Raw genomic sequence first — 24,944 nt, 5'->3', positions numbered from 1 at the left:
CCACGTCTGTCCAATGTCTCAACTCATACTCAACCTGCTATAAATAAACGGTCCAACAGTGAGTACCATTGTCTGAGCCTGTACTATGCTGAACCAGGAATAGGCATCCTAGGAATCAAGAAAAGAAGAAGAGATTTGTGCAGAATCCCTCCCTTGGGATACCGAAAAATCCCTAAAATGCACCAAGAAAGGGGAAGTCTGACATTTCTGAGTGGTGAAATACTTGGAGGACAGGAGACTGAGATTAGAGGGGTAGGCAGGGCTGATTGGAAAGCCTTTCAGGAATATCTGGAATAGCCTTCAAGATATCCATAGAAGAATATCTATGTAGTTCACTAGATTTTAACAAGAAAGAGGGAGAGAAGGAGGAAGGCAGCCTAGGAGCGGGGCATCCTTCGTGGTCATTCCTGGCTCTTTCAATACCACTAGCTCTATGGCCTTTGGGTCCTGGACTAAAACAGAGCCAGGGAAGATCAGAAGGATGACCAAGATATCACTTAGCTCAGCATAGCCACTGCTGGCCTCGGGATTCAAGGCACCTACAAGGCGCTTCAAGATTCTTGAGGAACCTGGGTGGAGACTTTCAGGAAAAGAGTAAATCTTTGTTTCCTCTTTGCTGTTGTGAATAATTAGCTGCAATGCAACCAAGGGACATGGGGCTGACGTCTGTAGTTCCTGGCACTTTCGCTGGAGTAGGACCCACGGGAGTAGGGCTTCCAGTATGGCTGTACCAAATCTAAAGTCTTTATAATTTTATTCAGAAAGGGCATGGAGCTTCTATGCTCTTGTACAACTGGGTTTCAAGTTACCCTTCTAACCTTGTTCTAGAGGACAATTCATACCAGGTTACTTTTTGCGGAGAAGAGGCCCAAGGAGTTTGGATCTGAAAGAGCATCATGATGATTACTTGGGGGAATTTTCCTGTCTATATAGCAGGGTTGAAAATAGAGAAAATTGGAGGTCGAGTTATAACAAAGGGAACATTTGTTACCGCTGTTGAGGAGGAGACCTCCTAACGCTCAACAAGTCCTTTTTAGAGGACTTTCTCTTGTCAAAAATGATGCCACAAAAAAAGATCTCAGCTTCAATTAGGAGGATTAACCCTTTAATGTCTTGGAACATTGGCCAAAAAACAAGTAAAAGGGAGTTCTCTGGTGGCCTAGTGGTTAAGGATCTGGCATTGCCACTGCTGTGGCATGGGTTCAGGCCCTGGCCAGGGAACTTCCTCATGCTGAAGCCACGGCCAAAAAAAAAAAAAAAAAAATTCTTTGAAACATCATATTCTGCACAATGATAAGACAAGGAAGCAACAAATTTGCACTGCCTCCCTAAGGCCTTTCCCCTCCCCCAAGGCGGGCTCCATATGAATAAAAGTGTGATGCATTTACTCTAATTCCTTCAAACTTCATTGACTCTATTTGTGTTATATTCTTCTTGGACCATGCTGTGCCATTTAGTAAGCAGTTAAAGTGCATTTTAGTGGATATTAAAGACGGCATTGCTTATTGCCAGCATTTTATATGAGTATCTAATTAAGTTCAGGTTCCTGTGTTAATTATCATCCAGTTCTATAAAGTTTATTAAGCTCTCTGATTTTAATATAATCCTACTGCCATTATTGGTTATGTATTCATTCAACTGCTCAGGGAAAAAAAAAAACCCATTAAATCCAGATGTGTAAGTTGAATTGCTTGAATTCATCTGTTAGATTTGATCATAAAATGTTTACTAAAGTAAGATATACAATTTTAGTTCAAATTCATATCTTTAGTGCACCCACCATCAACTGTAATAAGCAGAGTTTCGCAATGTTTCTTATCTTCATACCCTGTCTTTGCAATGAATTACATTTGTCTAAATTTGCTTTTAAAAAGCACAATACTAGGAGTTCCCAAGTGGCTCATCAGGTTAAGGATCCAGCGTTGTCACTGCTGTGGCTCAGTCTCAATCTCTGGCTTGGGAATTTTCACATGGTGTGGGTGCAGCCAAAAATAAATAAGTAAAATAAAAATACAATGGTAAGAATTTATCTCTCTCTTAGCTTCAGGAACACTTTTTACAAGTATTCAAACTTACAAGTGAAATTTTTAAGGGTATGATTGGAAATAAGGTAAAAATTAAATATATTTCTATATACTGTCAATACACATTTGGAAAAAAAAGAGAATACTTTTTAAAAATGTCCTCTTCAGGTAGGATTTTAAACTGTTGCATTGGGTATGTCAAAAAAGTTACCCTTATTTTTTTCCCCCTCACAGAGAAAATGACAGTCACCAGACAGGAACACTCTCAACTTCTTGCCACCAAACTCAGATGTACCAGGGTTCAGGTCCATTCTCCCCTCTATCCCTCCTGTGACAGCAGAAGCTCTTTTCTCCTCCCATCCAAAGCTGTTGGCTTTACCTGTTGTTGGAACCTCAACCGCTCCAGCCTTCTCAAAGACCTCCCTCTGAATTCCCTTTAATCCCATCCATTCAACCTGTCACTTCCTTTAGTACTTAAATATCCTCCAAATTACTCATATTTATAAAACATCCCCCACCTTGACCCTATCCCCCACCATCCACTACTAGCTCTATCTTTTCCCCTCATTTGGGGGCTCTACTTCTTCTTCTTTTCTATTTTTCAGCTGTGCTCACATGTGGAAGATCCCTGGCCAGAGATCGAACCCGAGCCACAGCAGCAACCTGAGCCACTGCAGTGACAACATCAGATCCTTAACCCAATGCACCACAAGAGAACTCTGGAGCTTTACTTCGTGAAGTGCATGTCCTTGGAACCCAGGGTAGTCTAGCTCCTCTCTCACCATCCTCCCTTACCTACAGTGTGAAATGCTCCTCGGTCCTCACTTAGTTTGGCTACAGGGCAGCATTTATCACCACTGACAGATTCCTCCTTTTTTGAAGCAATCTCTTACCTTGACTCCTGCAAAGCAACATTCTCCTGGATAATCTCGTGTCTGGTTCCTTCCAAGTTCCTTTATTGGTTCTCCTAACCCCTCCCCTCTTCTCTTCCCCACCTCCTTCTTCTCTGCTTGTCCTTCAAATACTCTCTAGGATTCTAACCTTGGCCCTTTTCTCACTCAGCACCCACTCTCTGGGCCATCTCTCCCATGGCTTTTATTAACATTAAAAAAAAAATTAAAATTGGAGGTGCCATCGTGGTGCAGTGGAAACAAATCTGACTAGGAACCATGAGGTGGTGGGTTTGATCCCTGACGTTGTTCAGTGGGTTGAGGATCTGGCATTGCTGTGAGCTAGGGTGTAGGTCGCAGGCAAGGCTTGGATCTGGCGTTGCTGTGGCTGTGGTGTAGGCCAGTGGCTACAGCTCTGATTGGACCCCTAGCCTGGGAACCTCCATATACCGCGGGTGTGGCCCTAAAATGACAAAAAAAAATTTATATGTTGCTTTAAAATCCCTATTCTCTTTTCACCCTTCTATTCGCACAGCTGGCAACATACCTGTCATACACAGATCTCACCCTATCATGTCACTGAATACACTCATCAATATTGTCCCCTTGCTTTTAGGATAGAACCAAACCCCTTTGCTGGTCAAAAAGAATCTCCCTAGAATCTGGCCTGACCTTGCACTCCAGCTTCAGTCTTCTTCCAGTGTCCTCATGCAATTCTGGCCATGCTAGACCAGCGTCACTGTCTCTAGTGGTCCATTCTTTTTGAACTCTCAACCTTCCTCCATCCAATGCTTCCTACTTGGAGCCCTCCTCTGCTGGCCCACCCACCTGTCATCTTCAGATCTCTGGTTAAGCGTAGCGTCCTTTCAGAAGACCTGGCCTCACCTCCAGGCTAGGTTAGGTCCTGTTGACTTCTGCACATTTCCTATGACAATATTCACTATACTTTTTGATACTTATGTTTAATTGTTCACTGCTCTATCCTCTAGCCCAATACCCAGTATATATTAGGTGCTCACAGCTCTGTACTAGTTGAATGAACAAATTTACCTAAATGATAATAACATCATCTGAACATATTTGAGAATTTTCACATTGCTTCAGGAAGATAGCCCCTGTGTTTTCCCATTTGTGAATCAACGGCTGTTTCCAGACCAACCCATTCCTGCAAAACAATTAAGCACTTTAATAAAATTGGGAAGGAAAAGGCTGCAACGCCAAAGACAGCTGTGCTATTCTCCAGCTGCAGACAACTGGGTGAGTGTTTAATGCAGAATGTGTCCATCATCTGATTCAAATAACTCCTGGCATTTTTCCCCCTTTAGTCTTGCTGGGTGGTTTGCACATGTGCTCTGTAATCTTCTTGGAGTATTATTATTAATAGCTGATCATGAAAATATTGCCCTTTAAACATTTAAAAAATATTTCATATACCCTTAAATGTGGCTTTATTAACTCCCAGATTTTTTCAAAGGAGGGGAAAAACTCTGCGATTACTGATGGAAAAACAGGATTAGCTATGTAGACATTCACTTCGTAGGAAAACTGTCAGGAGCATGCTAGTTTCATGTAATTGAAATACATCTTTTTATATACCTGCTTCTGGGTGAGAGGCAAGTCACAGGAATGGGGTTTTCCGGGGGCCTGTGAGGAGGTTGCATCTGTCCACATCTCGTCTTAATGATTTTCAGACCTGCCACTTTGAAAATAAATTTGCCTAATGTTTTCCCCTTCTATATCAGAACCCCAGATACTGAGAAATCTCAACCGAAGACAAAATAATTCATGAGAATCCAGAGATGACATTTACTAAATCATCAGAATGTCAAGAACCACCCTGATCTCCAGTAGGACCAAGAGTTGTCCAAAGGGAGTTCCCAGGGTGGCTCAGTGGGTTAAGAACCCTACACAGTCTCCATGAGGATGACGGTTCAATCTGTGGCATGCTCAGTGGGTGAAGAATCTGGTATTGCAGCAAACAGCAGCAAAGGTCACAGATACAGCTCGATCCAGTGTTGCCGTGGCTGTGGTATAGGCTGGCAGCTCCAGCTCCAATTCCACCCCCAGCCAGGGAACTGCCTCAGGAGCCACCATTAAAAAGAAAAAAAAAAAAAAAAAAAAAAAAAGAGTGGTACATAATCCCACAGGGAAAGGAAGTGTGCACAAGCACACACTGGATTTTATTTGGGGGCTGTTTCTTGGCGTATTTTGGTGTTGTGGATCCTAAACTACATGGCTGGGAATGAACAGTAGAGCTTTAAATGCAGCTAAAAGGAATATAGCAGAGAGCGTGCATCATCTCCTGGCTGAGGAGAAAGATTTTCTAAAGACAAGGAGGGAGTAGATGACCTTTCCAGAGCCCTCTTGTCCGAAGATTTTATGATTCCGTGCACGTCCTGTGTCTAGACATGAAGGGTGGGCGCTTCTGCTTTTGCTGCTGTAAACATGCGCAAAGTATAACTGCGCCACCTACAGTCAGATCTCAGAAACTACGCAGCCTCAGCCAGGAAAAAACGAAACAAAACAAAATAATAGGGGAGGAAAAGACCCACCGGAAAGAACAAAATTGTAGGGTCTATGACAATGAATATTCTCCTCCAATTATATTTACCTTTAGTCTAGGCTTTCAAAGCAACTCTAGCTTTCATGCCTGTGTTTTGCACACTTGTCAATATTCATTCGTGTATTCAATGCCTAATATATAAGAGATATGTTCATTTCGTGAGAAAAGGACTCTTCCTTTAAGTGAGAAAGACCTGGACAGGTAAGTTAGCTGACCATGGTTATACAGTGACGCAAGCCAAGACCCAGGTGTTTGTTTCCAGCCATCAGGGCCCCAGAGGACACAGGGTTAGAGCTGGCCTACCAGCTGGTGGAACCAGATCCCACAATCTCTGGCTGCAGGGCCCTGGTGGTCCCTGGGTTGGAGTTGGCTGCAGATGGGTGGGGCTGGGGCCCAAGGAGGCCTGGGGCTGGTGAGAGCCTGCTTTTGAGCACCCTGGATACCAACAAAGTTAGCAGAGCCTCACTGGGCCTAGGGTTAGTGTCAGTCCACCAGGGGGTGGGGCCGGGCCATGTGGTGGGCTGGGGGCTCAGGAGTTTCTAAGGCAGCTGGCCTGCTGGTAGGTGGTGGCATGCCTAGGCTGCGGGCATGCCAGGACTGGTGCCAATCTGTTGAAAATTAAGCGAGATAATTCATGTAAAGGGCTCTGCACAATGTCTTATGCAAACTCAATATTGGGAGCTGTTTAGGATACTGGAAAGGTTTAATCCTTATAAAAGAAGGAACCAGTACTTGAACCAATGTATTTTTTTAATACCCTATCTCTTTCTGTTATTGATTTTCCGTGTGCTCAGAGAATACACTTTGTATGATTTCAGTCTTTTGATACTTGTCCTAATGTTCAAATTTTCATATTCATTGCTGCTGAGCCACAATGGGAACTCCTCTTCTTATCTTTCTTAACAAAGTTACTTCTTAGGGAAATCAAGTTTCCCCTACTTTATATGAAAATCTTATAGACTGGTTTTATAGTTTATGGCAATGCACTTTTAAAATTATTTAGCAACAAATAATTTAGTTATCTTACAGCACTTATAAAGAAAATTTTCAGTCAGTGATTTTAGTTTTACTTTTTTTTTTATCTTGTTTTTTTTTTTAGGGCCACACTGGCGGCATATGGAGGTTGCCAGGCCAGGGGTCCAATCGGAGCTTTTGCTGCTGGCCTATGCCAGAGCCACAGCAGCGCCAGATACGATCCGCATCTGTGAACTATACCACATCTCATGGCAACGCCAGATCGTTAACCCACTGAATGAGGCCAGGGATCGAACCTGGAACCTCATGGCTCCTAGTTGGATTCGTTTCCACTGTGCCACGATGGAAAATCATAGCTTTACTTATGATTTTCCCCTGTATCCCCTATCTCTAGTTCACCTCATGTCTTTTACTCTCCAACTTTTAAATTTTTTAATTAATTAATAACTTATTTTAGGCTATTCCTACCCTGTGGCATATGGAGTTCCTGGGCCAGGAATCAGATCCAAGCTTCGGCAATGCCAGATCCTTTACCCACTGTGCCGGGCTGGGGACTGAACCTGAGTCCCAGAGCTCCAGAGACTCTGCTGCTCCTGCTGCACCAAAGGGGGAACTCCATCCTCCAATTTTTTAGAATGTTGTGCCTATTTCTGCTATATAGCAAAGGGACCCTGTCATATATAAATACACACACACACACACACACACACACCCTTTCTTGTATTATCATCCATCATGATCTATCCCAAGAGACTGGATGTAGTTCCCTGTGCTACAGAGTAGGACCTCATTGCTTATTCATTCTAACTGTAATAGTTTTCATCTATTAGCCCCAAACTTCCAGTCCATCCCACTCCTCCCTCCCTCCCCCTTAGCAACCACAAGTCTGTTCTCTATGTCTGTCAGTCTATTTCTGTTTTGTAATTATCCTCCAATTTTAAGGCCTAAACATCTAGGCTTTCTTCTCCCTGCAACTGATTTCTATCAAGAGCTTACCCTAGGTATAATGACAATAATCACTGAACCTAGAAAGAAGAGGCATTAAGCACAATTTACATGAATAATAGGCTCTGTTAACATTTAATTGAATGTTTCTAACTTATTTAATCTTATTAGGTAGGCAGTATTTTCATCAATTTACAGATGGAGAAACCAAGGTCATACAATCTGCAAATGGCAGAGACGAGACTCTAAACTGTTTAAAGCTCTGAGCGTCTATAATGCCTCTGAGACAAATTACCCTCCAGCTGAAGTTAATATCCTACTAGGGTTGTCATTTCTTGGTGTAATCAATGAATAATTTTGAGGATCTTTTTTTGTATGTAGAGCAGTGCGTTATGTAATAACTCCACACTGATTCATTCAACCCCCTAATCAGTTCTTGTATTACTGACCCATGTATGGTCAGAGTCCAGTACCAGAGGGTTTTGTTTCCAGTGCGAGTACAACTCTGAGAGAGAAAAAAGGAGAGCCTCTCTCCTTGATGTGGGAACCGTCTTCGATTCCTCTTTACTTCCTTTTCTTTCTTTCTTTTTTTTTTTTTTTTTTTTTTTTTTTTTTTTTTTTTTTTTTTTTTGCTTTTTAGGGGCACACTCACAGCATATGGAAGCGTGCATTGAATCAGAGCTACAGCTGCTGGCGTACACCACAGCCACAGCCAGGCAGGATCCGAGCTGCATCTGTGATCTGCACCACAGCTCACGGCAATGCAGGATCCTTAACCCACTGAGCGAGGTCAGGGATCAAACCCGCATCCTCATGGATCCTACTCAGGTTAACCGCTGAGCCACGAAGGGAACTCCTCTTTACTTTCCTTTTAACTCCCCCGAGGCACTCAGCAAACGTCAGCAAATGGAGAATTGAGAAATGAGTTGGCTAAAAAGATGGCATTTAACATTCCGCAGATTAAATATCTGCACTTAAGAGGGGTTCATTATGTTAAAGAGAATGACATTTCCATCATTTTATTAATTCATTCAGTAAAGTACTATCAAGCCTCAACCCTGTCTTGAGCATTCTGTAAGGACACATGGTCTCTAAAAGAATCTAGGTGGGGTCTAGAATAAACAGGGTACAAATAACAATGACAGATAATAGAAAGCAGTGAATGATGATATGACTTCCAGTCAAGTGTTTTGAGTTTGAAGAAGTTAGGAAGACAAGGTAAGGAAGCTCCTTTTTCCTTAAACTTGTTTCATGTTCTCCTTGGCAATTTCCTGGTCTCAAAATTTTAAGTTACAGAATTAAGGGCACTAAGACATCCAGTGCATGGATAACTTGAAACACTTTTGAGTTCATTCATCCCTTCAATACCTTTATTGGAATCCTCAAAAAGAGAATAAATTATATGGGTCTGACAAAATGGCTAGCTGTTCAGGTAACTTGTCACCTTGCCTCCCAGGCAAACAGACACATTTCTCAGAATCTCCTCCATCTAGATGGGCCCAATGACTAGGTCTTGTCCAAAGGAAGTTGGGCAAAGGATGCATACAGCTAATTTCTGGGCATGACCCGTACACATTTTCCGTGTGCACTTTCCCCACAGGCTCCTTCAACATAGAAGACTCTATAAACTGGGAGAAGAGCGAAGTCCTGAAATAGACGGAGCCTGGGTCTCAAATGACTGTGGAAAACTCCATTGACTAGCAACTTCCACACTGGACTTGACAGAAATAACCTCGGAAAAGGTACACAACTAGGTCCCAATGTCCTTACATCAAGGACTTTTAACTGTGACAGATCAAGAGTAAAAGCCAACAAATGAGAACCTTCATTATGACGGAACACTAAGTTTATTTCCCCTTAATTTTCTTTGTTTTCTCAGGTAGTGGAGCACAGGGGCAGGGAGGGGGTTGGCGGTGGGGATTAGTGAAAACCACACAGCTGCACCGACCCATTACAAACACTAACTGGTATACTGGTATGTTTAAGTAAAGTAACACTGGAACAGTAACTCCAACAGAAAAAATAATTTTTTTTTCTTTTGGATCCCAAGCATTAAATTTTATGACACTCAAATCTAATAAAAGATGTGAAATATACAAAGAAAGTGATACTGACTTCTCTCTTTCTCCCTTTGACATCAAGCATTTGGAGGGATGCTAAAAGTTTTGACAATCTACATCATTTCTGTGGTTTCAGGCTGACATAAAATTTGTCCAAAGAAGACTCTGTGCTGTTAAAATATTCAACTGATACACGTGAGTAACAGTCATAATCAACTTTTATTTTACATACTTTACAGAATGCCTTTGCAAACCATGTTTTCATGTTTATGTTACAACACATGACATTTCTCTATGAAAATATTTGTTAAATAATTTTGCAGAAGAAGTGGGTAAAAGTGAAGAAAGAGAGAAAATAAGATTTTAAAGCTAATCTTAAGCGATAGGCCTAAATATTTGACAACAATTTCCTTTCACAGAAAATCACAGGATTGTAACTTTGAGACATCAAAAGTGCAGTGCATCAGTTAAACTAAAAAACCAGGACCATTAGGAATTCCCCTGTGGTACAGCAGATTAAGGATCTGGTGGTGTTACTGCTGTGGCTCAGGTCGCTGTTGTGGCATGGGTTCATCCCTGGCCTGGGAACTCTGACATGCCTTGGGCCTGGCCAAAAAGACCCCTAAACCCCAGTAGAGTCAAATGTATTATTTGGGTATCAAATTTCCCTTTCTACATATATTCAGAGTTGCATAATTTTATACTTATTAAATAATGGTTTAAAATAATAATTACCAAAATCTTTAAATAATCCCAGTTCTGGATTAAATCATGGTAATATTAATATTTTTTAAAATTCCCAATTTATTTGTTCATCAGTAAAATATAATATTTGACAATGACCCCAGAGATTAAGTTCTCTGTGTGTAGGAAGACGATAATCTCATTACACCTGCTATCACGTCACTCAGCTGCTATTATATCACAATTTTTTCCCCATACTGATGTTTCCACTTGAACAACATACTACAAGTAGTTGTTATTATGTACTGAACTCATTCCTGAAACAAGGAACCATCTTTACATTAGTATTTTGTTGTTACGGTGTTTAGTCATGATATCATTAAGCACAATGAATTTTACTTAATGAATAATGATGAATTAAGGCAAAAGGACATTACCTGGTCCCCTTAAAAACTTATCCTCTATCTTTTAAAAAACTGTTGTTGAGGCTATACAAATTGCAGATCTGCTGGCTAGAAAGACACCATTAGTCCCTTGGTGTTCACAGCATGTTCTTTTGACCTACCAGCATGATCATTCCTCAGCAGGACCCACCATTCTGATTTTCAAATGATACTGTTCACGTGCTAGGCCTCTTGGCTGTACATATGTAGATTATTTCTCTTGATTAAAAATATTCAGTAATTCGGCAATAATCTACTCAGCCTTTTTGCCCTCGCCATTGAATAATTTTTCATTTTTACAACCATTTCCTGCATGGTTGCTGAACTTTTCTTCTGTCATCTTCTTCACATAATCAAGTGGTCCATTCCCTTCAAAGGAGGAGGGGTTTTTGAATGAGCCTCCAATTCTGTCCCACAACGTGAAGTACTGTCCATAGTTATAGTCAAAGAGCATATGGTGGTCTGTATGATGGGCTGAGCCATTAATAAATGGCCTTAAGCTCTGGGGAACACGGAAGTCACCGTCATGAATGGAAATTGTCCAGATATTGACCAAAATGTACAAACCTAAATAAACTACCTTGTGTAGGGGAAAAACGAAAGGGTATATGTGGTAAGGGAGACTCTGAAGGAAGCCATCCAGAGGGTGAAAAGCATGACTTGCAAATGGAGTAGGGATCTTCCAGATGTGATGAGGTTTGTGTAAGCGCTAGAGAAGAAAAGGACACCAAGTTAATGTCGCAGACTTTCCCCCGAGACACACTCCACTGCACTTTTCCTGCTCATGTTGTGGGAAACGACCTGGCTACACATCTCTTTGAATGTAGCAAATTACTTTATAAAATGCCCCTCTTCTTTATCTCCAAACAGCAAAATTTTAACTCAGCCCCTCCAGACCCATAAAGAAGGACACACACAAAATGTACCTTGTACCTGTCATGACTATGGCTACTTGAGTATTTAATAATACCTCTTATAATAGAAATGATGATGATAACAACAGTAATAGTAGTAGTAGTACCTGAAATGAGTATTTTCTGTCTTTCCCCTACAAATGACTCTACCTTATATAAAAGTCTATGATGAAGGCCTCTGTGAATCCAGTAGATCAGCATGTCAGTGAAAAAGAGAAAGGACAATACACTAGCAAGGAGTCGAAACCAGCCTACAAGAGACAACAGGATATGGCACAATCAAGATTTGGCTCCCAGGATCAGCGTTTACTTTTTATATGTCCATCTAAGGAGACAAAATATGATCCCAGACCCAAACACTGTAAACTATCTGCTTTGGTTAATCCAGTATGTTACAATCTCCACCTCCCTTGGCTCCCTGGGCTCTGCTTACTTCCCTCTCATAAAAAATTGAAGGGACCCACCCAAAATATTTCTTAATTAAACTATGAAGTTATTTATGGGGAGTTCCCATCATGACTCAGCGGAAACGAATCTGACTAGTATCCATGAGGATGCAGGTTCGATCCTTGGCCTTGCTCAGTGGGTTAAGGATCTGGTGTTGCCCTGAGCTGTGTAGATGTGCCTCGGATCTGTCGTTGCTGTGACTGTGGTGTAGGTCTACAGTTCTGATTCGACCTCTAGCCTGGGAACCTCCATATGCCTTGGGTAGGGCCCTAAAAAAAAAGAAAAGACAAGCTATTTACGAAACAGAAAAAGTATACTCCTGTGGCATCTTTATGATTGAAATGTTTGAGAATAATGCTCTTTATTTTTCCTTCACATTAATCTTCATAAAACATATCTTTAGGAGTTCCTGTCATGGCTCAGTGGTTAATGAATCCGACTAGGAACCATGAGGTTGTGGGTTCGATCCCTGGCTTTGCTCAGTGGGTTGAGGATCCGGTGTTGCCATGAGCTGTGGTGTAGGTCACAGACATGGCTCAGATCCCGGGTTGCTGTGGCTCTGGCGTAGGCTGGCAACTACAGCTCTGATGAGACCTCCTAGCCTGGGAACCTCCATATGCCACAGGAGTGGCCGAAGAAATGGCAAAAAGACAAAAAAACAAAAAAAACAAACAAAAAAAACCCCCCAAAAAACCCATATCTTTACATATTACCTCCCCTGCTTTGAGTTTTATTTTCCATGAAACACCTTAAGCCCAGCATTTACTCCATAACCCAACCTGTTCTGATCTTCCCAACCTCATCTGTTCATGAACTAACCAGGCTGGATCACTCAATGTCCTCCCAATATCTTCAAAGCCTTACGTCTATACCTTTACTCGTATCTAGAATGCCCTCGTTCCTTTCATTTTTATTCATAATTTGACCCACTTTTCAAGGTTGAGTCAATTCATCACCCTGGTATATAATTTTTATTCCCTCCTTTAAATAACTAACCTCTTACTGAGAGAGCATGGGTGCTGACGCCAGCAAGCTTGGGTTCCAGGCTCAGATCTACCACTTATTTGTTAAGTGAGCATGGCGAGTTACTGAAGCTCTCTGTACACTTAAGTTACTCACCTATGAATGGAGCAGAACAGTAGTACCTACCTCAGAGAATTAATGTAGAATAAAACTGATTGATACATGTGAAAAACTTAGAACTGGAGCTGGTACATATTAACACTCAATAAATGTTAACTATTATTCTTACTTCCTAATACTAGATACCTGAAATGTATCTGGATGAAATAACTCCAGAATTTCACAAAAATTAGTTTAGTCATTGCAGTACTATTTGTAGCAGAAAAATGAGGAAAAATCTAAAGGTCTGAAAATGGTGGATCATTTAAATAAACTATAGATAGGAGTTCCCACTGTGGCTCGGTGGTTAACAAATTCGACTAGGAACCATGAGGTTGTGGGTTCAATCCCTAGCCTTGTTCAGTGAGTCAAGGATCTGGTGTTGCCGTGAGCTGTGGTGTAGGTCGCAGACGAGGCTCAGATCCCACATTGCTGTGGCTGTGGCGTAGGCCGGTGACTACAGCTCCAATTCGACCCCTAGCCTGGGAACCTCCATATGCCTCGGGAGAGGCCCTAGAAAAGGCAAAAAAGACAAAAAAACAAAAACAAAAACAAACAAACAAATAAAACTATGGATATCTATACTAAGTGATCCTATACAATGTCAGTATTTGCTGACATGAAAATATTGGCATATACACTGCTAAGAGGAAAAAAGAATCAGAGTCCAAACCAGCATGCATAGTAGTGTTTCATTTTTTGTTATATAAATAATGAAGTACACAGGCAGAGAAAAATGGAAGGAGATACACCAAACAAGTTAAGAGTTTCTAGGTAGCAGGATGATGGATTTTTTAAAATCTGTGTCTGCCAATTTTCTATAAATATCATGTACTACTTGATAATTTTTTTTCATGTTTGAATTCAATGAAGATAACAGGAAACAAATTCAAGGGTCTGGCTCTGATTATATCAATCTTCCCCAAGCATAATTTCATCCACAACAAAAGACTGTAAAATTGACAAATGAAATGAAAGAAATGCACATGTGTCAAGACATGAATGTGTAAAAGCAGAACACTGAAAACAACTGAACAGTTCCTAGTTATTTCCAAAGGAAAAAAAAGGCAAATTTGGTTTCTGTAGAGAAACCAACCTGTGCCTGACATTTATATAACGTACTCACCGAATGGAAACTCTCCTACGCCATCATATAATCTGCTGTAACCTCTCACTTCTAGCAGAAACAGTGAAACGGTGGGAAGGCTTATCCATGGCATTGATTTGACAGAATGCATAATCTCGCGATAGACTTGATTCTGAAAATGAAGTTTCCTACACTTACCAATCACAAAATATAGGTTAAACAAAACTAGCATAAAATTGTTCTGGATTGGATTTAAAAAATGTCTTTTATATGAAGGAGCTTACCTCCAAATTGCTTCTACTGAAATATTAATATGTGGGCAAGGGTGTGTAAGAAAAACATTCCTTCGTCCTAAGCAAATGCAACAAATTTTTTAAATTCTGAAACTTCTTTTCCTTCCCATAAAATCTCTATTCCAAATTTCTATTTACAGAATAATCATTTCTTTCATAGTTTAGTTCCATCCCCAACCCGCTCCATTTTTTTTTTCAGTCCTTACAGTGACTGACAAATACATGTAATTGAATTAGCAAAGTGACTGTTAACAAGTCTACATCTACAGAGTTTGGACTACTGGGTCAAAAAATAAATACATAGTAAAAGCATGTTTCAGTTTGTGAAAGTCAAATATTAAAACAATTATACAAATGTATACATTTGTTTCTTCATCACTATTAGCAAATAAATTCTTGCCTATGTATCTACCAAGACCCAAGACTAGGTTTAAAGTTAAAAAGAAAAATAGTTTATTGTTTAAATTAAAGAAAGATGAGAAGGGATTAGCCCTTCCAAAAACATGTAACCACCTGGGGCTGGTTTCAGAAACACTAACAGTTTATAACTAGTTTAATCTGAAAATATCACAAATACATCATATTGTTATTTTTATTGTAAAAGAAGTTAAAAAATAGATTAAGAAGATAACTTACCTTTAAAAACTGTGGGTGTTTCATTAATGAATGATCATAGACAAAATAATAACTCAGTGTTGCAAAGAAGAAATACAGGTTATAAGCACCAAGATTTGTTATAATCAGGAGACTGATAGTTTGTCGGAAGATGTCATCCTCTGGCCATGTGGCTGGATATATATATGGTGTAAAAAAATAATAATCTGCTATGTTGAGTACAAGATCCATCTTTGCTCCTAAAGGATAAACAAGTACAACAATTATTTGCCCATGTTGACATTTCTCAAAGCTAAAATTTTTCAGAAAAATTATATATGAAGTTCCTGCTTTCATAAGCATATGTACTACTAGCCTGCTGCTATGAGAATCCCCTAAGTGCCACCTTTAGAGTCAGAAGGGATCTTTAATGTCATCTCTAGTCCAACCTCTTCATATCACACATAGGGACACCAAAGCTCAGTTAAAGAAACTGGACCCCACGGAGTTTCTCCTCTAAGGTCAAGCTAATGGGGAGCGTAAGTCCAGGTCTAGTTGTGTCTTCGTGTTCTTTTCCATCATGTCCTTCGGCAACATGCTAAGTAGAAAAGATGTGGAACACAGGGTACTAGGCACTCAGGCTAATGGTCAATTCCTTCAGCTACAAATTTCAGAGGTATCTTTCTCCTAAAAGGTCTCATATTTCAGAGGTTTTTGCTTCTGTGCCAAGACTTAAGATGGATTCCCTAAAAGGTATCTATGCTGTGACCACAAGCACAAAAGTCAGGGACTATCTGTTCTCATAACAGAAAAGGCCACTCCCAATGACAAAATAAAGGGAAATGTATTCCTGGCATTGAAAACCAGAACACATTTATTCCCACCCCCCTGCCAATCCGGGGCTGGCAAACTGTGGCCCACAGGCCAAACACAGGGCCTGTTTCTGCAAAGAAGCTTTGTTGGAACACAACTACGTCCAGATTATATATTGTCTATGGCTGCTTCTCTGTATTACAAAGTCAAGGTTGAGTCACTGCAATAGAGACAGCATAGCTTACAAAGCCTAAAATGTTATCTAGCCCTTTAAAGGTTTGCCAACTCCTTTTCCAGATGCTTAAACTTGAATAACTTAAGCTGTTTCTATATTCATGATCCTGCACAAATATAGTTCAGCAACGCCACGGTCAGCTTTTGGGAGCTGACCATTGACTCTGTTATTTACTATCTACTTCCTCATTCTTTATTGCACTGTTTGTAGTGAAAATGTGTCCAGTATTCTAAAACACCTGTCACCTATAATGAAAACTTTTGAACAACAAGAGCAACAACAAAAAACCAGCCTCAAAATTGCCACTAGGTTTTTAGTCTCTCAAAATCAAATTCTAGAAACTCTTTATTAGGGCATTTAGGCCCTTGCTGGTGATATGAATTGTAAGCATTTCTTCTTCTGTTGACATGGAAAGAAATTTTTTTTTTTTTTTTTGTCTTTTTGCTATTTCTTTGGGCCGTTCCCGCGGCATATGGAGGTTCCCAGGCTAGGGGTTGAATCGGAGCTGCAGCCACCGGCCTACGCCAGAGCCACAGCAACTCGGGATCCGAGCCGCGTCTGCAACCTACACCACAGCTCACGGCAACGCCAGATCGTTAACCCACTGAGCAAGGGCAGGGACCAAACCTGCAACCTCATGGTTCCTAGTCGGATTCGTGAACCACTGCGCCACGACGGGAACTTCGGAAAGAAATTTTTAATCAACTAATGCCAAATGCCAGATACTGACAAATATCCTTCATTGTATATTGTTAATCCACTCAAACAGCAATTAAGTATCAAGCACTGCACTAGGTAATGAGCACACAAAGATTAAAAAGACATAGTCTATATCACCTTAAATGTCAATGGACTGAATGCCCCAATCAAAAGACACAGAATGGCTGAGTGGATAAAAAGGCAAAAACCTTCAATATGCTGCCTACAAGAAACTCACCTTAGGACAAAAGATACATATAGATTGAAAGTGAAAGGCTGGGGAAAAGTATTTCATGCCAATAGACATGACAGAAAAGCAGGAGTTGCAACGCTCATATCAGACAAAATAGACTTTAAAACAAAAGACATAAAGAAAGACAAAGAAGGACACTATTTAATGATTAAGGGATCCATCCAAGGAGAGGATGTTACTATCATCAACATATATGCCCCAAACATAGGAGCACCCAGATACATACAACAAATATTAACAGACATAAAGGGAGATATTGATGAGAATACAATCATAGTAGGAGACCTAAATACCCCCCTCACATCAATGGACAGATCCTCTAGACAGAAAACCAATAAAGCAACAGAGATCCTAAAGGAAACAATAGAAAAGTTAGACTTAATTGATATCTTCAGGACACTACATCCAAAAAAATCAGAATACACATTCTTCTCAAATGCTCATGGAACATTCTCAAGAATCGACCACATATTGGGACATAAAGCGAATCTCAATAAATTTAGGAGCATAGAAATTATCTCAAGTATCTTCTCTGACCACAATGCCATGAAATTAGAAATCAACCATGGGAAAAGGAAAGAGAAAAAACCTACTCCATGGAGACTAAACAACATGCTACTAAAAAACCAATGGGTCAATGAGGAAATCAAGAAGGAAATTAAAAACTATCTTGAAACAAATGATAATGAAGACACAACCTCTCAAAATCTATGGGATGCTGCGAAAGCAGTGCTCAGAGGGAAATTTATAGCAATACAGGCCTTTCTCAAAAAAGAAGAAAGATCCCAAATTGACAACTTAACCCTCCACCTAAATGAATTAGAAAAAGAAGAACAAAGAAGTCCTAAAGTCAGCAGAAGGAAGGAAATTGTAAAGATCAAAGAAGAAATCAATAAAATAGAGACTCAAAAAACAATAGAGAAAATTAATAAAACCAAGAGCTGGTTCTTTGAAAAGGTGAACAAAATTGATAAACCCCTGGCCAGACTCACTAAAAAGAGGAGAGAAAGAACCCAAATCACCAAAATTATAAATGAAAAAGGAGAAATCACAACGGATACAGCAGAAATACAAAAAACCATAAGAGAATACTATGAACAACTATATGGCAATAAGTTTGACAATCTGGAAGAAATGGACAATTTTCTAGAATCTTACAGCCTGCCAAAACTGAATCAAGCAGAAACAGACCAACTGAACAGACCAATCACCAGAAATGAAATTGAAGAGGTCATAAAAGCACTCCCTACAAATAAAAGCCCAGGACCAGATGGCTTCACAGGTGAATTCTATCAAACATATAAAGAGGAATTGGTGCCCATCCTCCTTAAACTCTTTCAAAAGGTTGAAGAAGAAGGAATACTCCCAAAGACATTCTATGAGGCCACCATCACCCTCATTCCAAAACCAGGCAGAGATACCACCAAAAAAGAAAACTATCGCCCAATATCATTGATGAATATAGATGCAAAAATTCTCAACAAAATCTTAGCCAACCGAATCCAACAACATATCAAAAAAATTATACACCATGACCAGGTTGGGTTCATCCCAGGTTCACAAGGATGGTTCAACATACGCAAATCAATCAACATCATACACCACATTAACAAAAAAAAAGTCAAAAATCATATGATCATCTCAATAGATGCAGAAAAAGCATTTGACAAAGTTCAACATCCATTCATGATCAAGACCCTCGCCAAAGTGGGTATAGAGGGAACATTCCTGAATATAATCAAAGCCATTTATGATAAACCCACAGCAAATATAATCCTCAATGGGGAAAAACTGAAAGCCTTCTCACTCAAATCTGGAACAAGACAGGGATGCCCACTCTCACCACTGCTCTTCAACATAGTTTTGGAAGTCTTAGCCACAGCAATTAGACAAACAAAAGAAATCAAAGGCATCCATATAGGAAGAGAAGAGATCAAACTGTCACTGTATGCAGATGACATGATTCTATACCTAGAAAACCCTAAGGACTCAACCCCAAAACTCCTTGAACTGATTAATAAATTCAGCAAAGTGGCAGGATATAAGATTAACATTCAGAAGTCAGTTGCATTTCTGTATACCAGCAATGAAGCATTAGAAAAGGAATACAAAAATACGATACCTTTTAAAATTGTACCTCACAAAATCAAATACCTCGGAATACACCTAACCAAAGAGGTAAAGGACCTATATGCCGAGAACTATAAAACCTTAATCAAAGAAATCAAAGAAGATGTAAAAAAATGGAAAGATATTCCATGTTCCTGGATTGGAAAAATCAATATTGTGAAAATGGCCATCCTACCCAAAGCAATCTACAGATTCAATGCAATCCCTATCAAATTACCCATGACATTTTTCACAGAACTAGAACAAACAATCCAAACATTTATATGGAACCACAAAAGACCGAGAATCGCCAAAGCAATCCTGAGAAACAAAAACCAAGCAGGAGGCATAACTCTCCCAGACTTCAAGAAATACCACAAAGCCACAGTCATCAAAACAGTGTGGTACTGGTATCAAAACAGACAGACAGACCAATGGAACAGAATAGAGAATCTGGAAATTAACCCTGACACCTATGGTCAATTAATCTTTGACAAGGGAGGCAAGAACATCAAATGGGAAAAGGAAAGTCTATTCAGCAAGCATTGCTGGGAAACCTGGACAGCTGTATGCAAAGCAATGAAACTAGAACACACCCTCACACCATGCACAAAAATAAACTCCAAATGGCTGAAAGACTTAAATATACGACAGGACACCATCAAACTCCTAGAAGAAAACATAGGCAAAACACTCTCTGACATCAACATCATGAATATTTTCTCAGGTCAGTCTCCCAAAGCAATAGAAATTAGAGCAAAAATAAACCCATGGGACCTCATCAAACTGAAAAGCTTTTGCACAGCAAAGGAAACCCAAAAGAAAACAAAAAGACAACTTACAGAATGGGAGAAAATAGTTTCAAATGATGCAACTGACAAGGGCTTAATCTCTAGAATATACAAGCAACTTATACAACTCAACAGCAAAAAAACCAATCAATCAATGGAAAAATGGGCAAAAGACCTGGGTAGACATTTCTCCAAAGAAGATATACAGATGGCCAACAAACACATGAAAAAATGCTCAACATCGCTGATTATAAGAGAAATGCAAATCAAAACTACCATGAGATACCACCTCACACCAGTCAGAATGGCCATCATTAATAAATCCACAAATAACAAGTGCTGGAGGGGCTGTGGAGAAAAGGGAACCCTCCTGCACTGTTGGTGGGAATGTAAACTGGTACAGCCACTATGGAGAACAGTTTGGAGATACCTTAGAAATCTATACATAGAACTTCCATATGACCCCGCAATCCCACTCTTGGGCATCTATCCGGACAAAGCTCTATTTAAAAGAGACACATGCACCCGCATGTTCATTGCAGCACTATTCACAATAGCCAGGACATGGAAACAATCCAAATGTCCATCGACAGAGGATTGGATTCGGAAGATGTGGTATATATACACGATGGAATACTACTCAGCCATAAAAAAGGATGACATAATGCCATTTGCAGCAACATGGATGGAACTAGAGAATCTCATCCTGAGTGAAATGAGCCAGAAAGACAAAGACAAATACCATATGACATCACTTATAACTGGAATCTAATATCCAGCACAAATGAACATCTCCTCAGAAAAGAAAATCAATCATGGACTTGGAGAAGAGACTTGTGGTTGCCTGATGGGAGGGGGAGGGAGTGGGAGGGATCGGGAGCTTGGGCTTATCAGACACAACTTAGAATAGATTTACAAGGAGATCCCGCTGAATAGCATTGAGAACTATGTCTAGATACTCATGTTGCAACAGAAGAAATGGTGGGGGAAAAACTGTAATTGTAACGTATACATGTAAGGATAACCTGACCCCCTTGCTGTACAGTGGGAAAATAAAATTAAAAAAAAAAAAAAAAAAAAAAAAAAGACATAGTCTAAATCTATCTTAAAGGTAAGGCAACTATAAAAACAAATAGTTATATCAATATGATAAGTGCTATTATAAAGGTGTATGTATATATGTATACACACACACATAAATTCTGTGAAATCACAAAAGACAACACACTACCTCAACTTATAGTAGAAGGCTTCATAGTGAAATCCTTTATTTTGGGCTTTGAAGGACATTTCCAGAAAGAAAAGATTAGGGATGGCGATTTCAAGTGTAAAGAGGAAGAAATGTAGGATGACTGTGAGATTTTGCCTTGTCTGAATGGATGGTGATGTTATTACAATCAAAATAGGGAATATTGTGAGAACTAGTAAATTTGAGTGTAACCAGGGACTCGGGGGGCGGGGGGGTGTGAGGAATGATGGGTTCAGTTTGGGTCTTAAACCTAATTGCTGTGGCTCATCTGGGTTCCTAGACAAAAGCAGTAGACTTCATACAAATATGAATCTGAAGTTCAAAAGGAAGCCTAGTAGTAACTGAAGGTGAAACCAGAGAGGACAGGGCAGCAGAGGCAATACAGTAAGTAATACCAGAAACATAAACACAGAAGAACGACCTAACAACTGAAAATAATATTGCTACCTGATTAAAGGTTGCTAAGAGTTGATGAACTGGTCTTGCATGTTACCTGTAGCACCAAATAGCTGTATTTAAGTCTGTATAGTATTTACAACATGGCTGTGCAGCCCGAAATAACTCAAACCTTAACCAAGAATCTCCTTGACTCAATCTTTAATATCCGACATAAGTAAACTTTAATAAGATCTTAGTCCTTAATGATAAAAAAAAAAGCTCTTTAATTTTGCTTTTAAATGAAGACCATGATAACTGCATTAATTTATATATTCCCTGTTCATAACGGCTGTGAAGTAAACCTGCACCTAAAAGGAAGGAGGAAAGGTACTTTCGTCAACCTGGAGGCAGCTGAGATCCTGTGAAATTAACCCTGTTTTTAAGTGTTTTTCAGAATTTTGGTTTCATTTAATTCAATTTTTTGAATGTAAGTAATTATGCAACAATTCAAAATTGTTGCAATTTCTGACATCTAATATAAAAGTATTTGAAATCACTATTATGATCTCAAAACTGCAAAAAATTTAAAAACAAAGTGAAAAATAAAAAAGGGAGTTCCCATTGTTGCTCAGTGGTAACAAACCCAACTAGTACCCATGAGAAAGCAGGACTGATCCCTGGCCTTGCTCAGTGGGTTACAGATGTGACTGAGATCTGGTGTTGGTGTTGCTGTGGCTGTGCCTTAGGCTGGTGGCTATAGCTCTGATTCGACCCCTAGCCTGGGAACTTCCATATGCTGCAGGTGCAGCCTTAAAAAGACCAACCAACCAACCAACCAACTCTGTGATTCAATTTGTAAATTTATACTCAAAACCACATCTCTGAAATGGAGATAACATAGCTTACTTCATTGAACTGTTCTAAGATTTCAGGTAGTGGTTTGGCAATATCTGACATTTGGAAAGCTTGCCAACACATAGGAGCTACCATTACTACTGTTATGGGAACCAAAGCGGAGGCAAAATTACTTTAACCTAAGGCAGAAAAAGATGCATGTGATTTTTGTTTGTTTGTTTGTTTTGTTTTGTTTTGTTTTGTTTTTGTTTTGTCTTTTTGCTATTTCTTTGGGCCCCTCCCGTGGCATATGGAGGTTCCCAGGCTAGGGGTCGAATCAGAGCTGTAGCCGCCAGCCTACGCCAGAGCCACAGCAACACTGGATCCGAGCCGCGTCTGCAACCTACACCACAGCTTACGGCAACGCCGGATCTTTAACCCACTGAGCAAGGGCAGGGACCGAACCTGCAATCTCATGGTTCCTAGTCGGATTCGTTAACCACTGTACCACGACGGGAACTCCCATGTGATTTTTTTAAATTTGAAAAATAATTGAGAATGTCTAATGTCAATATTTACTATATTAAGCTGCTGCAAATATTAACTCATTTAACCCTTTCAAAATATAACCCGAGAGTTAGGTACTGGTATTATTCTTATCAGATAAGAAAGCTGGGCACAGGGAGTTCTCTTGTGGCACAGCAGGTTAAAGATCTGGTGTTGTCACTACAGCAGCTTGGGTCACTGCTGTGGTGCGGGTTTGATCCCTGGCCCAGGAACTTTCATATGTCGAGGGAGCAGCCAAAAGAAAAAGAAAAGAAAGCGGGCACAGAAATTTCCCAGAGTCATCAAGGCTGGTTGCAAAATCCATGGACTTTAACCAAGTTCTAATGCCACTTCATCTCCTTAAATTTTTAAGTTCTCAGTGATTCTACAAGCTCACATACTTTTGCATATAACTTTAAGGGGCTTATACCCACTGAAACAAATAAACCTTTTCTTAAAACACAGTTGTCAATACAACACAATTAGGCTTCAAAAACAACTTGAGTCGTTTTCCTTTACTTCAAAAGCACAGATAATAACTAACATTTATTGAGAACCAGGTATTATTTGAAAAGCACTTTTTATGTATTACCTTGCTTGATTCTCGCAACCCTATAAGGTGGGTACTTCTTTAACCTTCATTTTATGATAGGGAAACTGAAGGCAGGAATATTCATATAAGTAATGGAACAGTAATAAATAATAAGTAACAGCAAGGATGTATATTCCAGAGCCTGGTCTCTTAGCAACTACATCATATTCTCTTTCAAGGTGTAGGGATGCAGGTGGGGAATTCTGAGCATTATATTATATCACATAATGAATAGGAAAGTACTCTGTAAATAAGCAAGGTTCACGTATTTATTATTTTTAGGTGTTTATCACTGGAAACCTAAAGAGAAAAAAGTCGATGGTGATATAAAGACAGGTTACCTACTAAAACGTTTGTCTAAAAATACCTGGCTACCACAAACTTCCCAGTTTGGAAACTTTCTCTCCTATTCCACCTCCAAATTTATTCTGCTATTACACAGGGATGCTAGCAGACATGATTCTTCCTATTAGGATGCTAAAGTAATAGATGATCCCACTTCCCTTCTTCTCAGACCATAGATTGTTGTCCCTCCATCCTAATTACAATGAAGTAACCTGGGCTTGCACAGATAATGACTAGTTCTTCCAGCCTAATTCCTTAGCTAAGAAGGAGAAGTCGACCCTTCAAGAATAGAGGGAAATCTCTCGCAAAGCAAAGCGTTAGTGTTCGGTGAACAGACTGCCTTTGATAAGAGATTCGCAATAGCCAACACAAACTTCTCATTTTCTTCATGCCGGTCTGTTTCTTCCACCTCTGCTCCCAGAAAACCCTCTTTTTATTTGTATAATGATTTTTATTTTTTCCGTCATAGCTGGTTTAAAGTGTTCTGTCAATTTTCTACTACACAGCAAGGTGACACATACCATACATGTATACCCTTTGGCCGCGCCCTGTCTCACTTTAGACTTGTCCCGACCGCATCCCCTACGCCCCGCACTCGCTCCATCACAGTCCTTCCAAGCTGTTTTCAGGACACTTGGCTACCTGCTCCTCTCTACTAATGTCAGCGCAGGAGTTCTGGGGCCAAGTTTCGCAGATAAAGCTCCAGCGCCTGCCCAGTGCCTTTCGTCTAGGAGGCAGTCAAACAACGCCCGATGGATGCTGTTAAAGAAGGGAGCAGCTGCACTCTCAATTTCCCCGCCTAGATCGCCTTGGATAGAAGTCTCTCCACCTTCTTTTCCTCTTCGCCTCTCCCGTCCCGCTCAGGTGTATTCCGCCTCCTTTCCTCGAGCCCCAGGTATCCCTACCTAGAGAGGGTCCGCCGCCACCGCCACCTCGGTTACTCCGGGATCTCGGCTGCTCCGCTAGCCAACCTCTGCGGTGAGCGAGCCAGCAAGGTCTGGGAGGACGTAGCCTGACCCCACGCTCAGGGAGGTGGGCGCTGCCAGCCAATCAGGGACC

General features: G+C 40.2%; 1 protein-coding gene and 1 long non-coding RNA gene across 2 annotated transcripts in view; one reads left to right on the top strand and one right to left on the bottom strand.

The window, feature by feature from the left end:
- Nucleotides 1-11,142, top strand: part of LOC106504896 — a 34,849-nt gene extending 23,707 nt beyond the window's left edge. Inside the window, exons 3-4 of the long non-coding RNA XR_002335693.1 lie at nucleotides 8,998-9,139; nucleotides 9,594-11,142. This is a non-coding gene — a long non-coding RNA (uncharacterized LOC106504896). The remainder of the gene's footprint in view (nucleotides 1-8,997; nucleotides 9,140-9,593) is intronic.
- Nucleotides 9,658-24,934, bottom strand: SC5D (sterol-C5-desaturase). The gene is made up of 5 exons (XM_003129944.4): nucleotides 24,791-24,934; nucleotides 15,084-15,301; nucleotides 14,194-14,326; nucleotides 11,649-11,749; nucleotides 9,658-11,293 (listed from the first exon to the last, which is right to left on the bottom strand). The coding sequence occupies exons 2-5, from the start codon at nucleotides 15,291-15,293 to the stop codon at nucleotides 10,838-10,840; spliced, it is 900 nt and encodes a 299-aa protein (XP_003129992.1). The 5' UTR covers nucleotides 15,294-15,301; nucleotides 24,791-24,934; the 3' UTR covers nucleotides 9,658-10,837.

The sequence above is a fragment of the Sus scrofa genome, chromosome 9, assembly GCF_000003025.6.
Source record: "Sus scrofa isolate TJ Tabasco breed Duroc chromosome 9, Sscrofa11.1, whole genome shotgun sequence".
NCBI classification, from domain to species: Eukaryota; Metazoa; Chordata; class Mammalia; order Artiodactyla; family Suidae; genus Sus; species Sus scrofa.
The sequence above is the reverse complement of the archived record's forward strand: the minus strand, read 5'-3'. Positions and strand labels throughout refer to the sequence as shown.